General features: G+C 48.8%; 1 protein-coding gene across 1 annotated transcript in view; it reads right to left on the bottom strand.

Annotated features, from left to right (window-relative positions):
- FBXO22 (F-box protein 22) overlaps positions 1 to 25518 on the bottom strand; it is a 242467-nt gene that overhangs the window by 141041 nt on the left and 75908 nt on the right. Inside the window, exons 2-3 of the mRNA XM_078685154.1 lie at positions 11773 to 11905; positions 7396 to 7483 (exon numbers count right to left, since the gene is read on the bottom strand). Of these exons, the coding sequence (XP_078541280.1) occupies positions 7396 to 7483; positions 11773 to 11905 (221 nt within the window). The remainder of the gene's footprint in view (positions 1 to 7395; positions 7484 to 11772; positions 11906 to 25518) is intronic.

Raw genomic sequence — 25518 nt, 5'->3', positions numbered from 1 at the left:
ATTGGCATTGCTCATGAGATTTTATTTATGTTTTTGTTTTTAAAGCATGTAAATAAATGGCATTGTCATTTACAATGCCAATAGCTTAATCGCTCGCAAATGCGAGACCTATTGCATTTGCACCCACACACAAAGTCACACACACAAAGCCACCCACACCCACACATACAGAGCCGCGCACACACACACAGACAGAGCCACGCGCACACAGACACAGCCACGCGCACACACACACACAGAGCCACGCGCACGCACACACAGACAGAGCCACGCGCACGCACACACAGACAGAGCCACGCGCACGCACACACAGAGCCACACACACACAGACAGAGCCACGCGCACACACACAGACAGAGCCACGCGCGCACACACACACAGAGCCACGCGCACACACACACAGAGCCACGCGCACACACACACACAGAGCCGCGCACACACACACAGAGCCACGCGCACACACACAGACAGTGCCACGCACACACACACAGAGCCACGCGCACACACACACAGACAGAGCCACACACACAGACAGAGCCACGCGCACACACACAGACAGAGCCACGCGCACACACACAGACAGAGCCACGCGCACACACACAGACAGCCGCGCGCGCACACAGACAGTGCCGCGCGCGCACACACACAGACAGAGCCGCACGCTCACACAGAGCCGCGCGCACACACACACACACAGAGCCACGCGCACACACACACACACAGAGCCACGCGCGCACACACACACACAGACAGGGCCGCGCGCGCACACACACACACAGACAGGGCCGCGCGCACACACACAGACAGAGCCGCGCGCGCACACACACACAGAGCCACGCGCACACACACAGAGCCACGCGCGCACACACAGACAGAGCCACGCGCACGCACACAGACAGAGCCGCACACAGACAGAGCCGCGCGCGCACACACAGACAGAGCCGCGCGCGCACACACAGACAGTGCCGCGCGCGCGCACACACAGACAGAGCCGCGCACACACAGACAGAGCCGCGCGCACACACAGACAGAGCCGCGCGCACACACAGACAGAGCCGCGCGCACACACAGACAGAGCCGCGCGCACACACAGACAGAGCCGCGCGCACACACAGACAGAGCCGCGCGCGCACACAGAGAGCCGCGCGCGCACACAGAGAGCCGCGCGCGCACACAGAGAGCCGCGCGCGCACACAGAGAGCCGCGCGCGCACACAGAGAGCCGCGCGCGCACACAGAGAGCCGCGCGCGCACACAGAGAGCCGCGCGCGCACACACCGACAGTGCCGCGCGCGCACACACCGACAGTGCCGCGCGCGCACACACCGACAGTGCCGCGCGCGCACACACCGACAGTGCCGCGCGCGCACACACCGACAGTGCCGCGCGCACACACACCGACAGTGCCGCGCGCACACACACCGACAGTGCCGCGCGCACACACACCGACAGTGCCGCGCGCACACACACCGACAGTGCCGCGCGCACACACACCGACAGTGCCGCGCGCACACACACCGACAGTGCCGCGCGCACACACACCGACAGTGCCGCGCGCACACACACCGACAGTGCCGCGCGCACACACACCGACAGTGCCGCGCGCACACACACCGACAGTGCCGCGCGCACACACACCGACAGTGCCGCGCGCACACACACCGACAGTGCCGCGCGCTCACACAGAGCCGCGCACACACACACACACACACACACACACACACAGAGCCACGCCCACACACAGAGCCACGTGCGCACACACAGACAGAGCCACACGCGCACACAGACAGAGCCACGCGCACACAGACAGAGCCACGCGCACACAGACAGAGCCACGCGCACACAGACAGAGCCACGCGCACACAGACAGAGCCACGCGCACACAGACAGAGCCACGCGCACACAGACAGAGCCACGCGCACACAGACAGAGCCACGCGCACACAGACAGAGCCACGCGCACACAGACAGAGCCACGCGCACACAGACAGAGCCACGCGCACACAGACAGAGCCACGCGCACACAGACAGAGCCGCGCACACAGACAGAGCCGCGCGCACACAGACAGAGCCGCGCACAGACAGAGCCGCGCACACAGACAGAGCCACGCGCACACAGACAGAGCCACGCGCACACAGACAGAGCCACGCGCACACAGACAGAGCCACGCGCACACAGACAGAGCCACGCGCACACAGACAGAGCCACGCGCACACAGACAGAGCCACGCGCACACAAACAGCCACGCGTGCGCACAAACAGCCACGCGCGCGCACAAACAGCCACGCGCGCGCACAAACAGCCACGCGCGCGCACAAACAGCCACGCGCGCGCACAAACAGCCACGCGCGCGCACAAACAGCCACGCGTGCGCACAAACAGCCACGCGTGCGCACAAACAGCCACGCGTGCGCACAAACAGCCACGCGCGCACACACAGCCACGCGCGCACACACAGACAGAGCCGCGCGCTAACACAGACGCGCACGCACACACAGAGACACGCGCGCTCACACAGACGCGTGCGCACAGACAGACACGCGCACGCACACAGAGACTTGCGCACACAGGCAGAGCCACGCGCGCACACAGGCAGAGCCACGCGCGCACACAGGCAGAGCCACGCGCGCACACAGGCAGAGCCACGCGCGCACACAGGCAGAGCCACGCGCGCACACAGACAGAGCCACGCGCGCACACAGACAGAGCCACGCGCGCACACAGAGCCACGCGCGCACACAGACAGAGCCACGCGCGCACACAGACAGAGCCACGCGCGCACACAGACAGAGCCACGCGCGCACACAGACAGAGCCACGCGCGCACACAGACAGAGCCACGCGCGCACACAGACAGAGCCACGCGCGCACACAGACAGAGCCACGCGCGCACACAGACAGAGCCACGCGCACAGAGCCACGCACACAGAGCCACGCACACAGAGCCACGCACACAGAGCCACACAGACAGAGCCACGCACACAGACAGAGCCACGCACACAGACAGAGCCACGCACACAGACAGAGCCACGCACACAGACAGAGCCACGCACACAGACAGAGCCACGCACACAGACAGAGCCACGCACACAGACAGAGCCACGCACACAGACAGAGCCACGCACACACAGAGCCACGCACACAGACAGAGCCACGCACACAGACAGAGCCACGCACACAGACAGAGCCACGCACACAGACAGAGCCACGCACACAGACAGAGCCACGCACACAGACAGAGCCACCGGGATGACAAGCAGGGAACAGAGGCACAGAAAAACCGGGATGACAACCAGGGAACAGAGGCACAGAAAAACCGAGCTGACAAGCAGGGAACAGAGGCACAGAAAAACCGGGGGAACAGAGGCACAGAAAAACCGGGGGAACAGAGGCACAGAAAAATCGGGGAAATAGAGGCACAGAAAAACCGGGGCAACAGAGGCACAGAAAAACCAGGATGACAATTAGGGAACAGAGGCACAGAAAAACCGGGATGACAAGCAGGGAACAGAGGCACGGAAAAACCGGGGGAACAGAGGCACAGAAAAACCGGGATGACAAGCGGGGAACAGAGGCACGGAAAAACTGGGGGAACAGAGGCACAGAAAAACCGGGATGACAAGCAGGGAACAGAGGCACAGAAAAACCGGTGGAACAGAGACACAGAAAAACCGGGATGACAAGCAGGTAACAGAGGCACATAAAAACCGGGAAGACAAGCAGGGAACAGAGGCACATAAAAACCGGGCGAACAGAGGCACAGAAAAACCGGGATGACAAGCTGGGAACAGAGGCACAGAAAAACCGGGGGAGCAGAGGCACAGAAAAACCGGGGGAGCAGAGGCACAGAAAAACCGGGGGAGCAGAGGCACAGAAAAACCGGGGGAACAGAGGCACAGAAAAACCGGGTGAACAGAGGCACAGAAACCGGGATGACCAGCAGGAACAGAGGCACAGAAAAACCGAGATGACAAGCAGGGAACAGAGGCACAGAAAAACCGGGGGAACAGAGGCACAGAAAAACCGGGGGAACAGAGGCACAGAAAAACCAGGGGAACAGAGGCACAGAAAAACCGGCATGACAAGCAGGGAACAGAGGCACAGAAAAACCGGGATGACAAGCAGGGAACAGAGGCACAGAAAAACCGGGGGAACAGAGGCACAGAAAAACTGGGACGACAAGCAGGGAACAGGGGTACAGAAAAACCGGGACGACAGGCAGGGAACAGAGGCACAGAAAAACCGGGATGACAAGCAGGGAACAGAGGCACAGAAAAACCAGGATGACAAGCAGGGAACAGAGGCACAGAAAAACCGGGGGAACAGAGGCACAGAAAAACCAGGTGAACAGAGGCACAGAAAAACCGGGATGACAAGCAGGGAACAGAGGCACAGAAACCGAAAAACCAGGGGAACAGAGGCACAGAAAAACCGGGGGAACAGAGGCACAGAAAAACCGGGATGACAAGCAGGGAACAGAGGCACAGAAATAAACGGGGGAACAGAGGCACAGAAAAACCAGGATGACAAGCAGGGAACAGAGGCACAGAAAAATCGGGATGACAAGCAGGGAACAGAGGCACAGAAAAACCGGGGGAACAGAGGCACAGAAAAACCAGGATGACAAGCAGGGAACAGAGGCACAGAAAAATCGGGGGAACAGAGGCACAGAAAAACCGGGGGAACAGAGGCATAGAAAAACCGGGATGACAAGCAGGGAACAGAGGCACAGAAAAACAGGGGGAACAGAATGACATCACAGAAGAGGAGAGCAGGGACAGAGCTGGAGACCAGCGCATTAAATCTTCGGACCGAACTGTGGTGTGCTGGGTGCACTTTGGTATGCTTGAGTACACCAGGGTGTACTGCGTGCACTGCAGTATGCTGGAGTGCACACGGGTGAACTGGGTGCTCTGTGGTGTGCACCAGGGTGTGCTGGGTGCACTGCGGAATGCTGGAGTGCACTAGGGTGTGCTGGAGTGCACTGCGGTATGCTGGAGTGCACATGGGTGAACTGCGTGCGGTATGCTGGAGTGCACATGGGTGTGCTGAGTGCACCAGGGTGTGCTGAGTGCACCAGGGTGTGCTGAGTGCCCTGCGGTATGCTGAAGTGCACCAGGGTGTGCTGGAGCACTGCGAGCTCCGCTGGGAGGTGAGTTGGGATGCAATGGGGGTCGGCGCCGGCACAGAGATTGGCTGGTGCCGCAGGTTTTACACACAGAGCACTGTGAGCAGTATATGTGCACTGAATCCGGATGGATGTAGCCAGAGTGAACAGAATTCCATTCAGCCCCCCCCTCTGCTTGGATGCCACCACGGGGGTCGGGTCTCTTGGCTGCATCTCTTTGCATAAGAGTTTTAACAGGGAATACAGGCTGTGTGTGCTTCCCTTTTGGTCACTTGTGTGATAAGGAAAGTTTGGGGGGGCGTCCAGAAGGGGTGGAAGTTCACTGATCTCCCTGGCTCCTGGGGTGCGGGCCCCTTCACCTGGCCTGCCGCTCACAGCTGCTCGTCGGGGCGGAGGGAGCATGCAGAGCCCTCTGAACCCGTAAGGGGGCTCTTCACACCCCCCAGGGAGGGGACGTCTCTGGAGCAAGAGTTGTTTCTCCCCTCCACCCCTGGGGTGAGGGCCCGCCTCTGTCACCATCAGGACAATGTCCCCTTATCCTCCCCGTGGAGAGGGGCTGATTGCAAAACCCTCACACCCAGGCCATTGTTGGATGTCTGACTCCGCCTCACATTCAGGTGCCTCAACACAACAACAAGGCGCTGGCGATGCTCTACTCTTTATTTTATTTGTTTAGTCGCGGTTTTCTATAGCGCGGACTTGGCTCATGGGCTTTAGAGCGCTTTACAACAGAGCAAGATATGTGTCCAGGGTATCAAACAAGATACAACTGCAAATTAGTAACTGGAAACTAAAGTGTAGCCTCTGACCTTGCCAAGAGAAAGACATTGGAAAGTTTGCGTTAAATATACGATAGTTTTAAAATAAAAAAAGTCGTCGTGCTCTGTAATGTGTATCACTTTACAATACTATCTTCCGCGCGGCAGTGAGGCCCCAGGCCCCCCTGCTCTCTGGAAGTCTTGAGGTGTAAGATGGCTCCGTGCTCTCCCGGTGCTGGCGACCCACCTTCACACGACCCTGCTCTGGCCTGGAGCATGAGAGCAGACAGCGAAGGCACACTAAACCATACACAGCTCGAAGCCTGAGCGCCTAGAAGAGGTTCCGCTCCCTGTGCGCGCTACACGAAAGGTGTACTCTGGTGTGTGCCCTTCATGCGGGGCTGAGCAGTGCACCCATGGCAAGGACAGAAAAGAACGAGAGCGGCTGAATACAGGCCCCTCTCTACACTGAGTGTAGACCCACGGAGACACACAGACATGCCCATAACCAGGCCGCACTGTTCCCGCAGTGGGCCGCACCCCACAATCTCCTCACATCTCCAGCCTACCAGAGAAGCGCTGTATAGCACTTAAGTCTCTCCCCCCTTACACTCGCACGCGCAGCAGCAGCTTAATACACCTCTCTCGAAGGGCAGTGTCTTCCGTAGAGACCTAACCTAACACCACCTCTGCTTCACTGGAACTCTTCACCACTACGGCACTTATGACTGCTACGGGCTCAGTTCGCGCTACAGAAATCCTAATGTAAATAGGGGGCGGGACGAGAAACAGGGGGGTGGGGGGAGCGAGCAGAACGAGGAACAGGGATGGCAGAAAAGCGCACTCACCGGCTGGGGCGAGGACTCGGCGACTTCTTGCGGCGGCGTTCGGGGCAAAATGGCATAACAAAAGCGCCGCCATTTTCGGATTCGGGGGCGTGGTTTTGCAGTTGAGTGACGGATGAGGTCACAGAGTTAAAAGCTGCAAAAAACACGCCCCCGAATCCGAAAAAGTCAGGGCTTGAACTGAATGACGCCCCAATCCTCCAATGGCTGGCCATCATTTACGAGGCCAGCCAATGGAGAAGAGGGGCGGGTTCATGCCCCACTGTAGGAAAACATTAAATCTCGGGCTCCGCCCACACTGCTTACGCAGTGTGACGCTAGGCCCGAGACCTAAAAAAGGGGTTGTACTGAAAGGAAAAAGAGGTACTAAAAATAAGTGAAAGGTTGTTGGTTCAGTATAATCCAAGTACAACTTTTTTTTAGAAGGCACAGCATAAACGCCTGCTAGTTATAACCTACCAGACGAACACTAGGTATACATTCACTATAAGAGTTCTTCAAATATTTAATAATTTTAGAGCTTTTAGGAAGGTAAAACTATTTTTCAGACATCAGGGTTACCCCATATTTTCGATTAGCTAACTCTTCTTGGGTTGAGGTTTACAAAGCACTATTGTCAACAAAAATGGAAACTATAACAAAATGAAGGCATGTTTCTATGCTCACCTTTCTTTTGTCCGCGATGCACTCCATGTCCACTAAAAGTGCTAGCATCAATAATATAAAGAAAAGTTTGTGGCAGCATGTGAACTCTCTGTAAATAGGGGAAACAGTTTTACTGGACAGTATGCAAACATTTTCTAATATTAATATGACAATAAAAATAAAAAATATAATTAAAATTTTTCGCTGATTCGAATGATCTAGCAGACTACAGATGTAGCAGCCACACAGCTTTTCAAAGTATCAAACTAGTAAACCTGAGCGTAGTTACGCTACGCAAAGCTACGCGAAGTGCACTTCGCACTACGCGAGATACGCGTAGCACTACGCGAACTGCATAGTGCGCTGTTTGCGATGATTGCACAGTGCGGACAAGCATCCGGCACTGTGCAATCATTGAAAACGGCAACTGGCACAGTGCGAGCTGTCGTTTTCTGCCGCTCGAGTAGATTTTAACTCGAGCGGCAGCTTTCTCAACGCGGACTGGTAGTTTCTCATCGCGAGCAGTCGAGAGCATACGCGACCACTTACAATGAGTAACCTGATCTCCCCGCGTTGAGAATTTCGCCAGGAGGTTTATTTTCCTCATTTGCGATCGCCAACTTGATGTTGCTGATCGCGAACGAGGAAAAAGTCTCGCCGGGATGTCATTTTTCTCGCTCGCCAACTTGATGTTGAGGACCGCGAGCAAGCAAAAAATGCCAGCTACGTGATTTTGCACTGTGCTACGTGCAATTCGCGTAGCGCGAAGTAGCACAAGCTACGCAAACTTCACGAGCGTAGCGTAGTTGGCCGCCCAGGGCTCCTTTAGCAAATAAAAGTCAAAACACAACAAACTTGCACTATTTCAGTGCGACCTACTTTTACATTCTGAAAACTCTGACCTCCTGGCAGCACAATGAGGCTCCTTTTTTGATGCAGTCTACATTTAAAATGTACTTTACAGCAACCACAACTTTAGTTCCTGAACAATATTCAATGAGTCTGAACCCAGATTTCATGCTACCTCCTTTGGAGAGGGGACGCAATTTGAAAGTCATGTATCATATCACACAGGCTATTGGTATGCTTTTCTAAATAAACAATGATCAGAAAAAAGGAGAATCAAGGCAACATAAATATATGTGCACACAGTTCATTAAAGGAAAGAAATAATCTCAGCATATTCCTTCTCTTTCTAACTGACAATTCGCTTTTAATTTGATTTACACTAAACTGGTTCTAATCCGCTCTTGGAACAATTTTTTTAGATCTGAGTAGTTTCGAACTACAGATTCTCCTTTTATACTGCACCTATACAACTATTCATTATCCTTCAAATGAAAGAGAAACACCTCCAAAGATTTAAGACGTTTCAGTAGAGAGTAGACACCTTGGAGTTTCATCACTTTATAAAAAGAACTTGGACGAGGGCCTTTTTTCTCTATATGGTCACAGAACACAGAGGTAACGTGCAATATCTTTAGAACATGGCTGGGATTACTTTATCACGTACATAAGAGAAGAAAGAACACCAATTTATACAATTTCTTCTAAAGAAGCAGCATGTTAATGGTGGTCAATAAGGCCGTAATATAGTGGCCTGCATTTTTACCCAATGCCAACCTAACTAAGCTATTTGCAAGATGAAATTAAAACAATTTGTGATGGTGGCATGATTCGTTCCAAAAAATAGTCTCAGTAATAGGGAGAATAGTATTCCTTTCAGCTCCGTATTTGTGGCTATTAAGCAAGATCCTAGAAAAACGATTGATTGAAGAATAGGCTGTATACCAGAACAGAGTTTAAAAATATTGTAGACAGAATATCAAGTACTACAATATAATGAAGGTTAAGTATATATTTGCTGTTAACCTTGAAGGTAAACATATTGTCAATTAACCACATATAAGTGGTCACTACATTACCCTTCCAAGAACCAGGGAATCCACAAAGATCTGGTTATTCACCCAGTACTCTCACAGTCAAGCAGCACTGAATAAGACCACTCTTTTAGGTAGCATTGTATGTAGGCTCTACTCATCAGAGGGGTGAGTAGGAGGAAAGATGAAAGAGTGACTTTCGCAGAACTGAAGGAGAAGTGCAGTGACCACCAGAAAGGCAGTTACCAAGTTCAACACTTGCATTGTGAGCTGTGAAGAGGCTCAAACTGTGGAGCCATGATAATTGTAAGATGTAAATTGAAAATTCCACACTGGACATTGAAAGTTACGAAAGGAAACCTCTGTAACAAACCCTTAAAAAATTTGGCCAGAATGGGTCACCAGAAAAGACTGGTCGGGGAAACACAGAAATGCTGATAACAAGACCAAGTGGGGTCTAAACAACCAATGGTTAGGATGGTGTACCCAACTACTCTGCTGCAACAGCTCATCTGCTCTGTTCTGTTGAGGCAGAACACTGAATTCCAATAGATTGGTGAACCAAAGTCCTCCTTACTAAGACTGGGATGACAAATCAACCAATGCCCACAGTGGGTTTTCAGAAGGACCCACAGCAGAAGAGAAATTGGAAGGAATATATACAGCAGACACAGGATCCACTGCGAAGGGAACACGATCTCCCAGCAAGGTTTGAAGTGGAGAGTGCAGCGCACAAAATTAGGAACACTTACTGTTGAGGACTGAAGCAGAAGGGCCAATTTATGGGCACCCCAAATGTGAAAAGACCATCTCTATTGTGACAAGGGGAGGCTCTAATTTGTGGTCCTCTAAAGATAACCTACTCAAACATCTGCCCCGACATCGATCACCCATGCTAGATGCGTTGTCAACCGAAAAGCCTTATTCTTAGGGACTAGTGCCTCAGGTGAAGCACCTCACACAAAGGATTAGGGACACTGCTCCACCCAGTTTGCTGAGAAAGAGGACTGCTATGGTGCTATCTCACAGAAATTGATCAACTTAAACCATAAGAAAGGAAGAGAAGGCTCAAAGCAAGAGAAAAGGCCACTAGTTCCAGCAGATTTTCTCCCGGAAACCAAAGGCTACAAACTTTCATTTCCCCAAGGTGACCACCCCATTCAGGGAGGAAGCATGTCACCACAGTAACCAGTGACAAAGCAGATAAAAAGCCTGATGCAGCATATGGCAGATTGGACACATCCACCAGTTCTGGTCTTAAGTCTGGACTGAAGTAGAACTCCTCATGGAGCAGGAAGACTTCCTAAGTGTTGTAGCTACTGACTCCTAAGGCATATCTGGAGAGATCTTATCCTTATCCTCCACTATGCATGGGAAATGAGAAGGACAAACTAGGCCATGCCGCCCAAATGTAAGAGCATCATTCCAAGCCATTGAAGAGCCACTTGAGCCTGAAACATTGGAATCATATCCTGAATGTCGAGGACCCACTGAAGTAAGAGAAAGACCTGCACAAAACTGTGTTTAGTATGGTCTCAAGAAAGTGTAGGCACTGAAATTGGTAGAAACTGCACTGCTAATTAATCAGACGATGATGGAGTTACAGTGTGCGTCAAGCAGTGAACCCCGACTGGGGCGAGGATGTCAGCTAGTTGTCGAGGAATAGAAATTTGTGGATGACACTCCTCCCGAAAAATGCAGCCTCCACCTCCAACAGTGTAGTCTTGACTCAGACAGAAGCACTGTAAACTTGTAGTGTGGGAAACCACCATAAAGCAGAGATAAAAACCTGTGAGACAGCACTAAAAATATTTTCCCCCAGTGTGTTTCAACAGTGAGTAGTCGGAGTTACCTTTGCCCTTGGTCTGAGCTGTTATGCAGTTCTCAAACATTTTGGTTAAACATTACAACGTTAGACATGCAGACCCTTATATATCAACAGAAACACACAAATAAGGACTGCAAGGCTGCGAAGCCAGTAAGATACCCACATATTTTTGCTCTCTATGCAGACTTTTCCTTCCCATTATTTGGGAAAGTATTGTTTCAAACAATTCTGGACTGAATACTCTGGCAAGTGAAGGTAGATTAATCTAGATTTAGATGAAGCTACATCATTAACTGCCAAACTGTGTGCTATTGAATTCTATTCAAGACACAACTATATCATTTAATAGGTTTATTTTTATTACAATGAAATATACAATGAAATATCTAGCATTTACTATTTACAGTTTACCAGCAGATTGACAGTAAAACAATTTTTTATTTCCCAGTGACAAAACATAAACATGATAGTTAGATGACCAGAAACACTACATACACAGTAGGTTGGCTTTTTCAGGTAGCCAAGTCAATTCACAACACTTTAAGACTGGATTTCCAATTAAAAAATGTTGCATTACAAAAAAATATTGCTCAAATAACACATTTATTGAAAACGTAAAAATATTGTTAATTGGAAACTAGGAGCTTATGTTACGTTGCAGGAATTGAATGTAGAGTAACAAAGACTTGCCTCAAGTTCTTGTTCTACCACCCGAACCAATGAACAACCGTCACGGGAAGCAGACCCACTTGAAGAGATCCATGTTATGGTCTGCTGCGTCTTCAGTATTCGACGCGCACAGACATTCCATAACCGGCACACACTAAAATATAAGAAAAGAATATTAACATGACAAGGAAAATTATCTACTAGGCGCAGTTGACTAACGTGTTACTATCATCTCACGTTTTACTTCTGCATCCCCGAAGGACACTCACCAACACACTAAACACTGAAAATATACAATCCACATTAATATCATAAATGGCTATAGCTAAACCTACCTAATAGCTGCTGAAGGACAGCACAGGTGCAGCCAGCATGCCACTGGTGCGCCAAAGGCAAGTCCTTCTGCACCAGTCTGCGTCACGCCCAGCGCTAGAAACTCTGGTCCTTCCCCAACCCATCAATACACCACTTCAGCCTTCACCTGCTCCTCATGCCGTCTCACCTGCATCACCACATGTGGAAAATTGTATTTTAAAATTGACATCAGTTTTATCATTTTGTCCGTTAAACTGACATTTTGCTTCGTTGGAACGAACTGTATCCTTTCACCCATTTATTCTTGCTGATGATTTCAATGTTCGTGTGGCTATGAATTATTTACCTAGGAATGTTCATCATGCTCTGACCTGCCGTGCGCTGCTAATGTTCTGATCTCATAGCGAGTAATGTGTTTGTCAGAGTCTGCTCTGTAAACCTGTGGCGTGCCTAGATTAACATTTGGACTCTTGCTACACGCACTTAGTCTGGTGTAAATGTATAAGTAACTTGTGAAGCCTTTGTACGTGGTGCGTGTAGTGTTCGGATGAACACGTTCTAGTGTGTCACCCTGTGTAACACCCACCCATCACAGGCGTCACCGGTCAGGTGACCCTGCTAATAAAAGGGTTGGGCGCATGTGCCCTGGGCCAGTTACACGTACCTTACAGCTGTGTCTGTGTGATTTATCGAGCAGCATGTGGGCCTAGGGCCTACGACTCTACAATGGCGACGAGGGTTCTGACCCCCATGTGTGCTGCCTTGCGCGAGAAAGGAGGTAACAGGAGCCCTTCTACACCTCACCACGTATGGTAGCACCAGCATAAACAATCACTATCCCGCTAACGGAGGAGAAGTTCTAGGTAGCACCTCGGAGCGCAAGACCCCATGCCCGCTCTCTGTGACCCAAACCTCCCACCTGCTCTGAATGCTGACTGTGCTACCCACCCGGCACCAGCAACGAGCCTGTAACTGCCCTCAGGACATCGCCATAAGCTGGAACACCAATAGACCCTGACCTCGATGTCTGCAGAGCAATGGGGGAGGTACGTTGCCAGGCAGGTGGTTCTCCGGCAGACAGTGCTCCCGCCACCAATCCATTAACCCGCTAGCAAAAGGAGGAGTGACCGAGGCATCACCTGCTCCCTTCGCCAGTGAATTAAGCGCCCGCAAGTGAAAGGAGAGCAACACGGTGCTACTGCAGAAAGTAGAAGCCAGCCCTGCTTCCTGGTGCCACTGCAGAAAGTAGAAGCCGGCCCTGCTTCCTGCACCGAGAGACATTTGCAGCACCCCCACGAACTCGCCCACAGCAGCAGCAGCGAGGAAAAGTGAAAATAACACCTGCCGTCCTGTAGAGCGGATCTACAGCACCCAGGAGCAATGGCCATGCTCCCAACAATCCTCTCACAACGCCGGCATTGTCAGGCAAAACCTGCCATACTGGCAAAGCGGTCTGTGGGGGAAGAGGTAACGTGTTGTAAATACAGCCAACACTTACCGGAGTCACTCCTTGTGGCCACCACAACCGGGGCTAAGATGGACAGCCTTAATTAGAGTGCAGTTTCAGCGCAGAGACCTGTGGCCTACGAAATGCCAGCAGCACCACCTGGCTGCCATTGGCGGCACCGCATCTACTCAAAGAAGCACTAAGGAGCTCCTGCAAAAGTTTCCGTGGCCTAGGAGAAATAACTGTAGTGCCACCTGGTTGTCAATGTGCCACATCACATACAAGCACCTTACAAGAACGTAAGCCAGCAGTGTCCCACGACCACGACACTTGTTATGCAAAACCCCATAGATTCATAAGCTGCAAACTGTGGCACCTCTACACCTACCTTGTTCAAGGAAGATGGATGCTGTAAAGCACAGCCACAACAAGCACTGACTGCACCCTGTGACCCCGCCCAGCATGAGACTCTGCCTCTAATGGCAGCCCTGATAATATACCACAAATAAGCATAGATAGGTACAGGCTCTATGCGTCTGGCAAGTGGGCCACACCCTGCGTAGACCCAACCCTCAACCAGTGCAGCATTTTCCCTGAACCCAATGTAAAGCCCACTGCTACCAGAGTAGCCCTAAAACAGAAGAGCCAAGGCTGTTACAGAGTGTACGGTACAGAGTGTACCGTGCGCCCCCCGAAGTGGCCAGCCACTGACAGCAGAATAAAGAACACCAGTTGCACCCAGCTGCCCAGCAAGAGAAAGGCACAGGAGAGACATGCTGTATTCCTCTCCCTAGGCAGCAAGCACAAGTACAGCACCCAAGTCAAGCCTGAGAAAAGGGGTTAGAAGCAAAGACTAGCCAAAAGAGCATGTTATGACCCTCAGTGGTAGTCAGCCACTGCAGCAAAAAGTGACAATGTCACAGAAAGGCTGATTGCCGGCAGTCACCCGCAAAAAAATCAACAATCGTAACAGAAGAAACTTGGGCTGTGTATTTAACAAAACTCTTTGTAGCTGAAAATCAATTAAGGACTAATGAAAATAACAAAATTAACCAAATGATTGAACCATCATTCCCACTATGCCCATGTGCCCGAAATGGATGATACATTGAGTACTAAAATCGAAAATGTTAATAAATCAGGAAGAAGTGATAGTGCTCCCGGTCCAAATGGCATTCCACCAGCCTTATTTAAAACTGACCCAAAATATTGGGCCAATCGCATAATGCCATTGTTCAAAGAGGTGGAAAATACAGGTTCAATTCCTGATAGTTGGAGAGGATCGATAATAAACCCTATTTATAAGGGAGGTGATAAAACAAATCCATCCAACTATAGGTTAATAGCGCTTACTGATACAGAAGCAAAATATTATGCATCAATAATATTGGAAGAGCTAATAGAGTGGTCAAATGACAAGAATCTGATTCCATCACAGCAAACGGGATTCCGAAAGGGATATGGTACCACAATTAACATGCTAGCAGTATCAGCTATTGCGGAAAAAAGCAAACGTCTAAAGAAAAAATTACAACTCTGTTTCATAGACCTGAAGGCTGCCTTCGACCGGGTGGATCGTTCACTTCTTTGGGCCAAATTAAGAAGTTGGGGTATACAAACAAAGTTACTAAGAGCAATCGAATCATTATATACAGATATGTGGATTCAAATTAAAGTAGGGGATGGAAACAAATTGTCAAGGAAAATACCAACGGCTAGGGGGCTTAAGCAAGGCTGTGTGCTAGACCCATACCTGTTCAATCTATTTATGGCGGATTTGTTTCTCCACTTGGATTCCGTTAACGCACACGCACCAAGACTAGGACCACTGACGATATCCCATTTAGCTTATGCTGATGATATTGTCACACAGAAATTGGTTTTCAAAGACTTCTTCAAAAAAACAGCGACCTATACAAAACATAGCAATTTAGAAATAAATATCTCGAAAACAAAAGCTATTCGTATAGGGAGGAACATTGGTGCATCTCTAAAGATCAAGCTGGAAGATCAAATCATAGAAGAAGTTACTACCTATAAGTACCTGGTGTTTCATTTCGATAAAAATTTTAATTTTCAAGCGCAACATAATTACATGGCTGGGAAAAGCAAAGCTTTGATACATGCATTTAGCTTGTTAGCAAGAAAATTAGATGGACCCTCCTATTAACCACTGCTTGCAGTTATTAAAGCAAAGTTCCTTCATTCGCTAACTTATGCAAGTGCGGTGATGTATGGTAGGGATGCTAAATTATTAGACAGTTTACAAACGAAAACATATAAACAGGTTTTCCATCTACCATCTAACGCCTCCCCAGCCTAAATTCGTTTATTGCAGCAAAATATAGCAAGAAGGTATCACTTTATTAAAACCATGCATAAAATACGAAATAACAAATCAAGTGTTTTAGTTAAAGCGCTATGGGAAGCCATAATCCATGATGCTAACTCAACCTACAGTAAATACTTATATTCCTCTTTACGTTTAATAAATGCGGGTGATTTGTGGACCTTAAAACTGTCGCATCACACGTTTTGCCAGGCTATGAATAAAGCCGCTAAAAATCACTCATTGATAGAGGATAAAAGTCTTTTTTCATGACGAGCTCATGCATGGATGACAATTAAAACATATGTCACATTGCAACCTGCAACCTATTTCCAACTAACTTATCCAGTGCGCTTTAAGAAGCAATTAATGGCTATGCGCCTAGGGGACCTGCCGCATTTATCTGAAAAACCTCCTTGGCAATATAATGGACCAAAAACATGTAGATTATGTGACGCTGCAGAAGAAGATTTTGTGCATTTGGTTTGTATATGCCCCGAAATGATGAATGCACACCAATTACTTTTAAAGTTTTTATTTAATGAGCGAGGGATCCGTACATGTAGAACAGCAATCAGGAGAAGCTTGGACTCTACCGATCCTCGCCTAAATTGTAAGTTGCTGAAATATTTGCAAATCCATGACAAAGCAGTAAAAGAGACAGTAGGAAGTATCCATGAATGCAGGCTTTAACTGTATGTCATTGTTAAGGAAGCTAAAGTTATGGTAATTGACGACATCGTGAACAATAGAATCATGCTGGTCATATCTCCTACGTACCCGCCGTACAAACCTGTTGAAAACTGTAAAGTACTTATAACTACGCTCTGATTATATTTTATAAAATTGTAATATAACTGTTATTTGATGTATTAATATATATAACGTTTTAATAAGATGGAGCAACATCATTTTAATTTTTTTTTAAATTTAAACTGTATTTTGTATTGTGATGGTTTTTATTAACTAAAAACAATAAACAACAAATTCAAATTCAGTCACCCGCAAAAATGACTATGCGCAATGTCAAGCGCCACCAGCACTCCGCCATAGAGGGGAGTCGAGCAAAGGCTTAGCGTTGCACGTATGCAAGGGGGAGAGACTGCTAAACCCTGAGATAGCCCTACAAGGTCCCGCAAAAGGGAATGCCTCGGAAAAAGGTGCAAGAAGAACATGCACTGTGCATGACCCCCCAGTGGCTGTCTGATACCACAGCAAGTGAGAAGAGTGCCCCGCATGCCCTTGTGATGAACGCACATCACCACAAGCTAGAAAGAGGGCAAGTCAGGCGCCAGCTGAGGGCACCCATGATGGAGAACAGCGAGCGCAAAGTCGGAGGTGCGCAGAGGGCCGCACCAGCAAACTGACGGCGCCCAGGAGAGTGACATCTTTCTACAGCAAAGAAGCAATGGTGAAGGCAGCAGGGAGAGCCTCTACATCTCCACTGCACGAGTGAAGCCTCACAATGGGCCAAAAGACAGCACAGAGTGTCCTCCCTCACACTGCCTCAAGACGGAGTCGCCAGTGGCCCAAGGCAGACAAGAGGAGAGTTGCACACTCCCCGTGGCAAGCTACCACCGCAATGTGTGCTCCAACGACAGGCGACATGTGGCCGGACGCCACATTTGCACCGCAAACATAGCACGTCACTCGAAGTGACTAACCAGGCCAAGCATGCCTGAACGGAGGCAGGATCAAGCCCCACGACAGCGCAGCCTCGAGGCGCAAGCATAATGCCCTCGAGTGAAGAGCAAAGGAGCATCGCGAAAATCCCTGAGGAGGGGCTGGTGCCCGCGAAAGGTCCTCAAGGCTTGAGGAAGAAGCAAGTCCTACCGAGAGGACTGACCTGCGACAGGTCCGCAGAAAAAAAACAAAGACAGATCATCCCAAGAACCGGACATGACTAGTGCGATGTCCATGTGGAGCAAACATGAGAAATGTGGCAGGACGCCACATCCATGGGAGGCACCTGGTTGGAAGAGGGAGAAGTGCATGGCAGGACGCTACTCCGCAAAGAAGGAAAAGAGAGTGGCACGACGCCACAGGGCAAGCAACCACCACAGGCGCACAAGAAGGAAAGGAGAAGAGCGACAGGACAGAGGACTTGTGCCAGAACTGGAGAAGGTGTTCATAAGCACAAGCCATGCAAAGATAGTATCCCTCTTGACCCATATTTCTTTTGCTTGTGGCTTTAAGCTCACATCTAGGTCATATAAAAAAATTCTCTGCTACACAACTGTTTCATTTATGCAAGTTGTATTTTATATATTTGTTTTTTGTAGAAAAAATATTTTTGTTTATATACTTTAGAGCATTAGTAAATCAATCCACGATAACATGGTACATATTTTACAAAAAGACTGAATAATTGATTATACATAGTACAGTATATACTCATCATTTAAAAACACACAATTTATACATTTTTTGACATAAGTTAGTTAATTAGAGAAATCCCAACTCACAATCACCCCCATACTTCCATGCCTCTCAGTCTTCTACATACGCATCACTTGCACTCACTACAAACATACAACACACCCCAATCCCACACTACATACACAGATGGAACCATAGGGGTGAGAAACTCAACCCTCTAATGCTGTGCTGAAAACTAGGGTGTTCCACACAAACTGGTCAACGTGCGTTTCGATGGCTTATTTATCTTTCTTTGCCATCTTCTTCAGGACCTATAGCTTCAGGAATATATTGCGGGCTGGATGAAGGGAAAAGTAAACAAGGGATATTAAGAGTCGTAATGGTGCAAAGCGTAACTTAATAACAGTAAAAACTGCCCTATAGGAGTTGTATTACTTCTTCTCCTATAAACAAGAACATACGTAGAGGAAATGTGCCAAACAAAGTGTTCTCATAAAAACATTATAGCTACGCCATTAATGGCATGAATAGCAATAAAGAAAGTGAGAGAGTTTGGAGAAAAACACAGGAAAAGAGAAAGAAAAAGAGAAGGTAAGAAAGAAGAGGAGAGAAAAGAGATTTATGTATTGTACCTCTTCATATCTATTAAGCAAAAGCTATCTTGTGTTGTTCATTTATAGTTTATATAATCCTCTGCATCTGGATCTGTATATCTCATTGTCCGATATTTACACATATACATCTCTATTGGCTCATGACTGTCCATTTACCTCGGATTATGGCCTACTAATTGGCCCAATCTACATGCTCTAACAGTACACCTTAGTCTTTTACCCAGAACGATATAAATTTCGAATTTCATTGGTTGCAAACCTCCTTGGAATCTTATCTCTACTGATCCTTATGTATCATCGTTGACTCATAATTACACCCCATATCAATTGAAAGGGTAATCTATTGTTCTTTTATGACTGCTAGACTTCATTGTATTCTGCCCTACTGAGAGACCCAGACCTTCCTTTACCTTGGTATTCTGATGGGGGGCTGCTATGGTTGCAGCGCAACAGATTGCTGTGATGTCCTATATCCAAAAAGGGCTGTTCTGATTTTATACAGGCCCAATATGCGGCTAAATATGAAAAAACGTATAAAAGAACACATATGCATTAAATAATGTCCCATCATTAAACTGGAGTCTAAACCATAGTCAAGCTGTGCTCATATGGTGGTGATATTACCTGTGGAAAGATCGACGGGGGGCACTTCAGGTGTTCTTGTCGCTTAGGTGCTCCCTACAGCCTATTGCCATGTATACCTTGATTGCTGATATAATTCTAGTGCCAGATTGGTGTGGGACACTTCCTATCTGTAGATATGCGAGAGGGAATAGTAGAAGATGTATCAAAATTTCTCCTGATTCATTGATTCATACGTCTTGTATCCCACTGACCATGGGGATAGGTACTTACTTATTTCTCCGTATGTATCGAAGGGTCCACACATCCACTGGTTCGTATCTTCCTCTCAACTTAGTTGCTTATGGGAAGGCTTAATTTCGCCGACCTACAGATTAATAGATATGTTACTGCCAATTGTTGCAGTATACATGGTGTGTACAAGATTAAAGGAACATGATTGTTTCCTGTCCTGCGCTATTGGAGCTTCTCTCGTTAGGGACAATCGCAGTCATTACGCATACTTTTTTAAGAGAGAAAATACTTACGTAGGAAGGGGTGCACAGTTTGCAGAACAAAAAGCCTACAATTAGTTAATGCCCAGAGTGTTAGTATTGTAAACGCCACTCAGGGCCACGCAACCTCATGCTAGAAAGTCTTAACAGTAGATAGAAATGCGCATCGTATGGCTAAGTGCCTGTAATATATACTGCTGCCTTATTTGATTCTGAGTCGGCGTTTGCTAGCCATAAAGTAATCGTAAGTGCAGGGGTACATTTACAGATTTACCTCTAGGAGGTTTCCTGTGAGCCAGAGAATAGAAGGCATACACAGTATTTGTTAAAATACCCCTCACACACCAGAAGGGCCCTTGGTGTCATGCTTCATCATCGGGGGTCTTCCCGCCCAGCTGCGGGACGGGGCGTGCTACGACTGGCGACTACGCTGGAGCACTTTAGATTTGTAAGTGCTATGTGAGGTGTATTTGAGTGAGTGAAAGTAGGGTCAGGGGTGAATGAAAAGTGAGGTTAAAAATACCTGGCCTTATGAATTCAATTTTTTTTTATTTATTGGTCATAGGCTGGTATTGCTAAAAAGGGTGTGTCGGAGGAAAACAAAGCTTTTAATGTGCTAGTTCTCCTGGTGATGTCAACATGTTTCGAGGCCTTGCATGCCTCTTCGTCATGACAGAGTTAGATCCCTCTGTCACTGACTATAGTTGCCATCAATATGTGCAAGGTGTATATACAGGTGAAATAAAATAAAATACCTATGTGGTTTGAAAGTATGTCTAGTTATAGCCCTGTCAGTATTTCTGATAAATGAGCTGAAAAAGAAAGGAGTTAGTGCCCCATGAGCCGTCCAGGATGATGGGTAAATGAAACTCATTACAAGACGATCAGTCCTCGCTTCCTCTCTCTCCCCCGATGGGCCCGTTGGTGTGAGAGGGGTATTTTAACAAATACTGTGTATGCCTTCTATTCTCTGGCTCACAGGAAACCTTCTAGAGGTGGATCTTTTTGTTTGTTAATACCATTGCCTGGAGGAGGGTGTATCCACCATGGTGCTCTTTAGCACTACATCTTCACTCCCCCTTTTTGATTTTTGACTACATTTACAGATGCCTACAACATTTATTACTTAGATACTAAATCAAAATCAGTGGCCGGATATAAGCTCCGAGCGCTTTACAGTGACCCTACATTACGATAACTAATAGTCACAGAAATTATGCTGTGGACAGTTGGCGACGTACCTCGGCGTCCGACTAGTCTAAGCCTTCTCCTGTATCGCTGGATATGCATCGTACAAGAATCCCTCGGTTCTTACCTCTCGTAAATGCATGCGGCGTGCATCTCTGGCATCTACGGCGTATTCCTATCTACGAGTCCACAACTTCCTGTTGGTGCTATTTAAAATATATTTAGAGAGCGACACTTTCGGCTCATTAGTAATGCGGACCAGCTGTAGGTTTCGATGACATAGGCGGAAGTTGGTTGTGATTAGATGCGCCCAGTTTGTTGTTCTTACTGCATCAGCGCCATATTGGAATGGTGTCCCATCGTGGTAAATGTACGATCAAAGGCTGTGCACTGTTCCCCATTTCGAATACATTATGCGGAAAGGTGATAGTAAAATTAGAAAGTAGAAATACCTTATGTCCAAAATATCGAGGATAAATATAGTTAGAGAGTGGAACTGTCAATTCATTGGTGCTAAAGGGCGGCTAAAGGTTCCGTTCACATGGCTGAAAATGAGGCATAATTTACGGCGCCTGATTCAAAGTTCGTACAGTGTCAGCGCCATATTGAAATAGTGGCCCATCGCGATAAAGATGTGATTGCAGGCTCCATTCGATGTAGTCTCGCATAAGTTATGCGAGATGGGGATAATACAATTGAAATGTTGAGCTGGCATGGTCCCCATATACTTATTTCACAAAAGTGAACAGTAACTGATAATAGAAACACCTCCCAGCGTGTCATCTTGGAACGGTGTGGGGGCCGGTATGTGGCCTGGCGCAACCTAATATTGTTGTATGTTGTTAGAAACAAAGGAACTACATTACCTCCTTTAATAACAAAAAGTCTATACGGGATAAAATCAGTCAATTCCCAGGTATATGCTCATCTCTTATAGAGCACGGCAACATGTTGTTCTACTACGGTGCACCAGAGAATGTGTGTCGCTAGGTGAACTTTATAGCATACAGTGTGGGTAAAGCTATTGGGGGTGGTCAAACTGACCCTCTACATTGGAATGTGAAACTCCTGCTTCAATGTGCAGTGACTAGAGAGCTTGTCAGGGGGGTGCCTCACTTATAGCATCAGCACAAGCCAGCCATCGGGGTGCAGCGACGTCACTGTAGACAGCTTCGCGGGAGGACCAATCGTAAGCCGCCAGCAAGCGCGATCTGCATCCAGGCCAAATGCTTCACAGTACGACCGTCCTCTCACCTGTCTCCGGCTGCTTGACATCGATGGCACCACATCTAGCAGGTGCACCTGCAAGATGACAACCGTAAGTGGGCACGAAGTCCCTCCAGTCCTCCTCACTCCACGAGGTCACCGAAAGCAAGAGATCGCCACCTGTTGCCCAACTGAAATAAAATTGATCTTAGCCATCACAGGTGAATCATCACCAAGAACATCGGAGGAGCATCGCACCACCAAAGTTGATCCAAATACTCGAGACAGCCAGAGTTCAACAAGGCGCTCCTGGCGCTGTGGGATGCCAGCCACCCAGTAACCCTCTGTGTGCCCCCGTAAACCTGAAGCCTGCCGAAGAAGAGCATACCCGAAAGTTGGATCATCCACCCTTGGGGTTACACAAGACTTGGCCGTGGCCCCGTAGGGAGTTCCACAGTGACCCCTCAGCGCAGCCTACGAAAGGCCCGCACAGCCCACGCGGTCATGTGGCAATCCAAGTGTAAGGGCCTCAATGGAGTTCCTGTGAGAGGGGAATCCAAGCTGGAGAGATGTGTCGGCAGCAGCTCCATGACAGGCACAGGGAAGCATGGAGGTCACAGATGATGACTGGTCACCCAAAGACCATCTGAGGAAGGCCTAGAACCGGAGTCCTGATCGCGAGAACACTCAGACGGAGACACCAACCTCGGCGGCTACATGAGCAACTTGCCTGTGGCCCTGTTGGCAGTTTCTCAGCGACGCCTTTGCGTGGCCCACACAGTCCACACGGTCCCATGGCAGCCTGGCAGGAAGGCCTTCTATGAGACTCCTGTGAGAGGGGAGTCCAGGCAGGAGAGATAAGTCTGAAGCTGCTCGGCTATTGGGAACTGGAAAGATAATCAAGTATGTCGCCTCCAAGGAAAGGCCTCATTTACCAAGAGCCTCCTCAATGGCTGTAGGTTTGTCGTCCACCAGCACCAGAGCACATGCAGGATCTCCAAAGTGGACTACAACACTGCTCTAGATGCACCACTATGTTGAACTTTGTAAATCGACTCCAACACCGCGAGACCAGGCCAGTCTTAACTACCACACCAAGACGTACTAAAGCATCCCGATCATGCGGTCCCAAGCTCCAGCGCTACCTGGCAGATGGCCTGAAGAGACTCACTTGGTGCTGTGTATTCTTCTTTTGTTTTCCTATAGGTTTTCATTAAAGTTTGGGAGGGATGTAGTGTCCGGATGGACACGTTCTAGTGTTTCACCCTGTATCACACCCACACTAACACCCACACATCACAGGCGTCACCGGTCAGGTGACCCTGCTAATAAAAGGGTCGGGCGCACATGCCCTGGGACAGTTACAAGTACCTTACAGCTGTGTCCGTGTTATTTATCGAGCAGCATGTGGGCCTAGGGCCTACGACTCTACAGTGCGTTCATGGCCATCTTACTGCTGTGAAGTAGTGCACCTGCTCGAGCAAAACAAATAGCATTTTTTATCTTTAGTAGCTTTCTACTGCTGATTTTCTTTCGTATGTAAGTGTAAGAGGAGAGAGACGGATATTACAGAGACATTTCGGAGGGGCTCCCGCGGTGGCAGGGGGTGGAGTGAGGCTGCTGCAGGACACAGCCGCTGCCAGAGAGGTGGGGAGAGTAGAATGCAAACTGTGAAAATTACGGAGGGCATCCGGTGGAGAACTGCAAATACACACAGTTTTGGTGCGAGTGGCCTGAAAGAGATGATACATACACGAGGTGCCAGCACGAAGGTGGAGCTGGAGGTGTTAGTCGGCCGCTGCACTGCGACCACAGGACCTCCCTTGGGGAGTGAAGCAAAACCCTGACAGGCCACGACACACATCGGAGGAGACTCAGCCCTGAACAGAGTAAGCCTGCGGACACAGCATGAGGGGGGCTCGCTCCCACAGGACTCATTGTTAAAAGGGATGGATGGGGACCAAAACAGCACCAAATTGAAACCAACTCTAGGTGCAGAAAGGGCCTTTGGCAGGGTGACTCACACCGCATTCAAATTGGGGACAGATCCATGGAAAGCACACTGCTCACGCTCCTCACCAAGGCAGGACCGGCGACCTCGGTCGCTCGGGGGGGCTTTCCTTAAGTGCTGTGATTAAGTCGACCGAGGTATTTGCTGCCTACACCACAGCGCAGAGGGGCCTACTATGAGCAGAACTGAGGGTAAGCAGTCAAAGCTTCCCTTTGAAACTCGAAAGGCAGCGAGATCTCAGTGCAAGGATACAGAAAACAAGATGGCTGGACAACTCACTACCACCCAGCCATCCGAAGGAGACTAAATGAAATCTCACCTGATGACTATGAAACAGAGCGTTACGTCAATAGAGGCTAAAATGGACTCTATATGTACACGTGTCAACTTTCTCGCTCAGAAAATGGAGAAACACAATAACTAATACAAGAAGCGGAGCACAGAATCTCTGAACTCGAGGACACGTCAGACGGGAGGAAGGAACGACTGTTACACATGGAGCACCTTTTAAAAGTAATCGCCACCAAAAACGAGGAATTAGAAGAGCGTTCACAGCGAAACAATGTGCACATTTTGGGGGTACCGAAGAGCTCAAACACGGGACAAATGGAGGACTTTGTGGAACGAAAGTTCAAGGCCATCTTTGGTGCTGAGGCCTTTTCAATACAACTGGTGGTTGAGAGGGCCATCGTTCCCTAGGGCCTAGGTCATGGCGGTGTACCCAGAGTGGGCCGATCATCGCTAAGATCCTTAATTATCGCAAAAGCGATACTGCCCTGCCGGTGAAGGGGAAGTTACAACAGTCCCAAATAGACTATGCAATGCTATAACCAGTTCGCCTCTAAGTCACTCATCAAGGGAAGCTATACTTTTTCACCAATCCACAGCAGGTGGAAGATTACAAGAAACGTGCCAGAAATGCCTCAGCCAGGAGGGACACAACATGCTCGCCTGAGCGCTCAATGCCACCTATGTCGGAGCAAGGATAGGAGTGCTTATTGGAGGGCTTGCTGAGAGGATCCTATCCCCCTTTTGGGGATCTTGGGCGATATACCTCTCTTGGTCTTGCTGCAACCGCATTTCCATAACCTTCAGAGGACTGTAAACTGACTGCTACACAACGTACAAGGCCAGTGTTTAATACAAGATACTATTTCTTTTACAGGGTTTGAGACACTAATAAGACAATGCCCGGGCACCCC

Source organism: Lissotriton helveticus, chromosome 3_2 (genome assembly GCF_964261635.1).
Source record: "Lissotriton helveticus chromosome 3_2, aLisHel1.1, whole genome shotgun sequence".
Classification (NCBI taxonomy): domain Eukaryota; kingdom Metazoa; phylum Chordata; class Amphibia; order Caudata; family Salamandridae; genus Lissotriton; species Lissotriton helveticus.
This window is presented reverse-complemented; position numbering and strand designations above follow the sequence as displayed.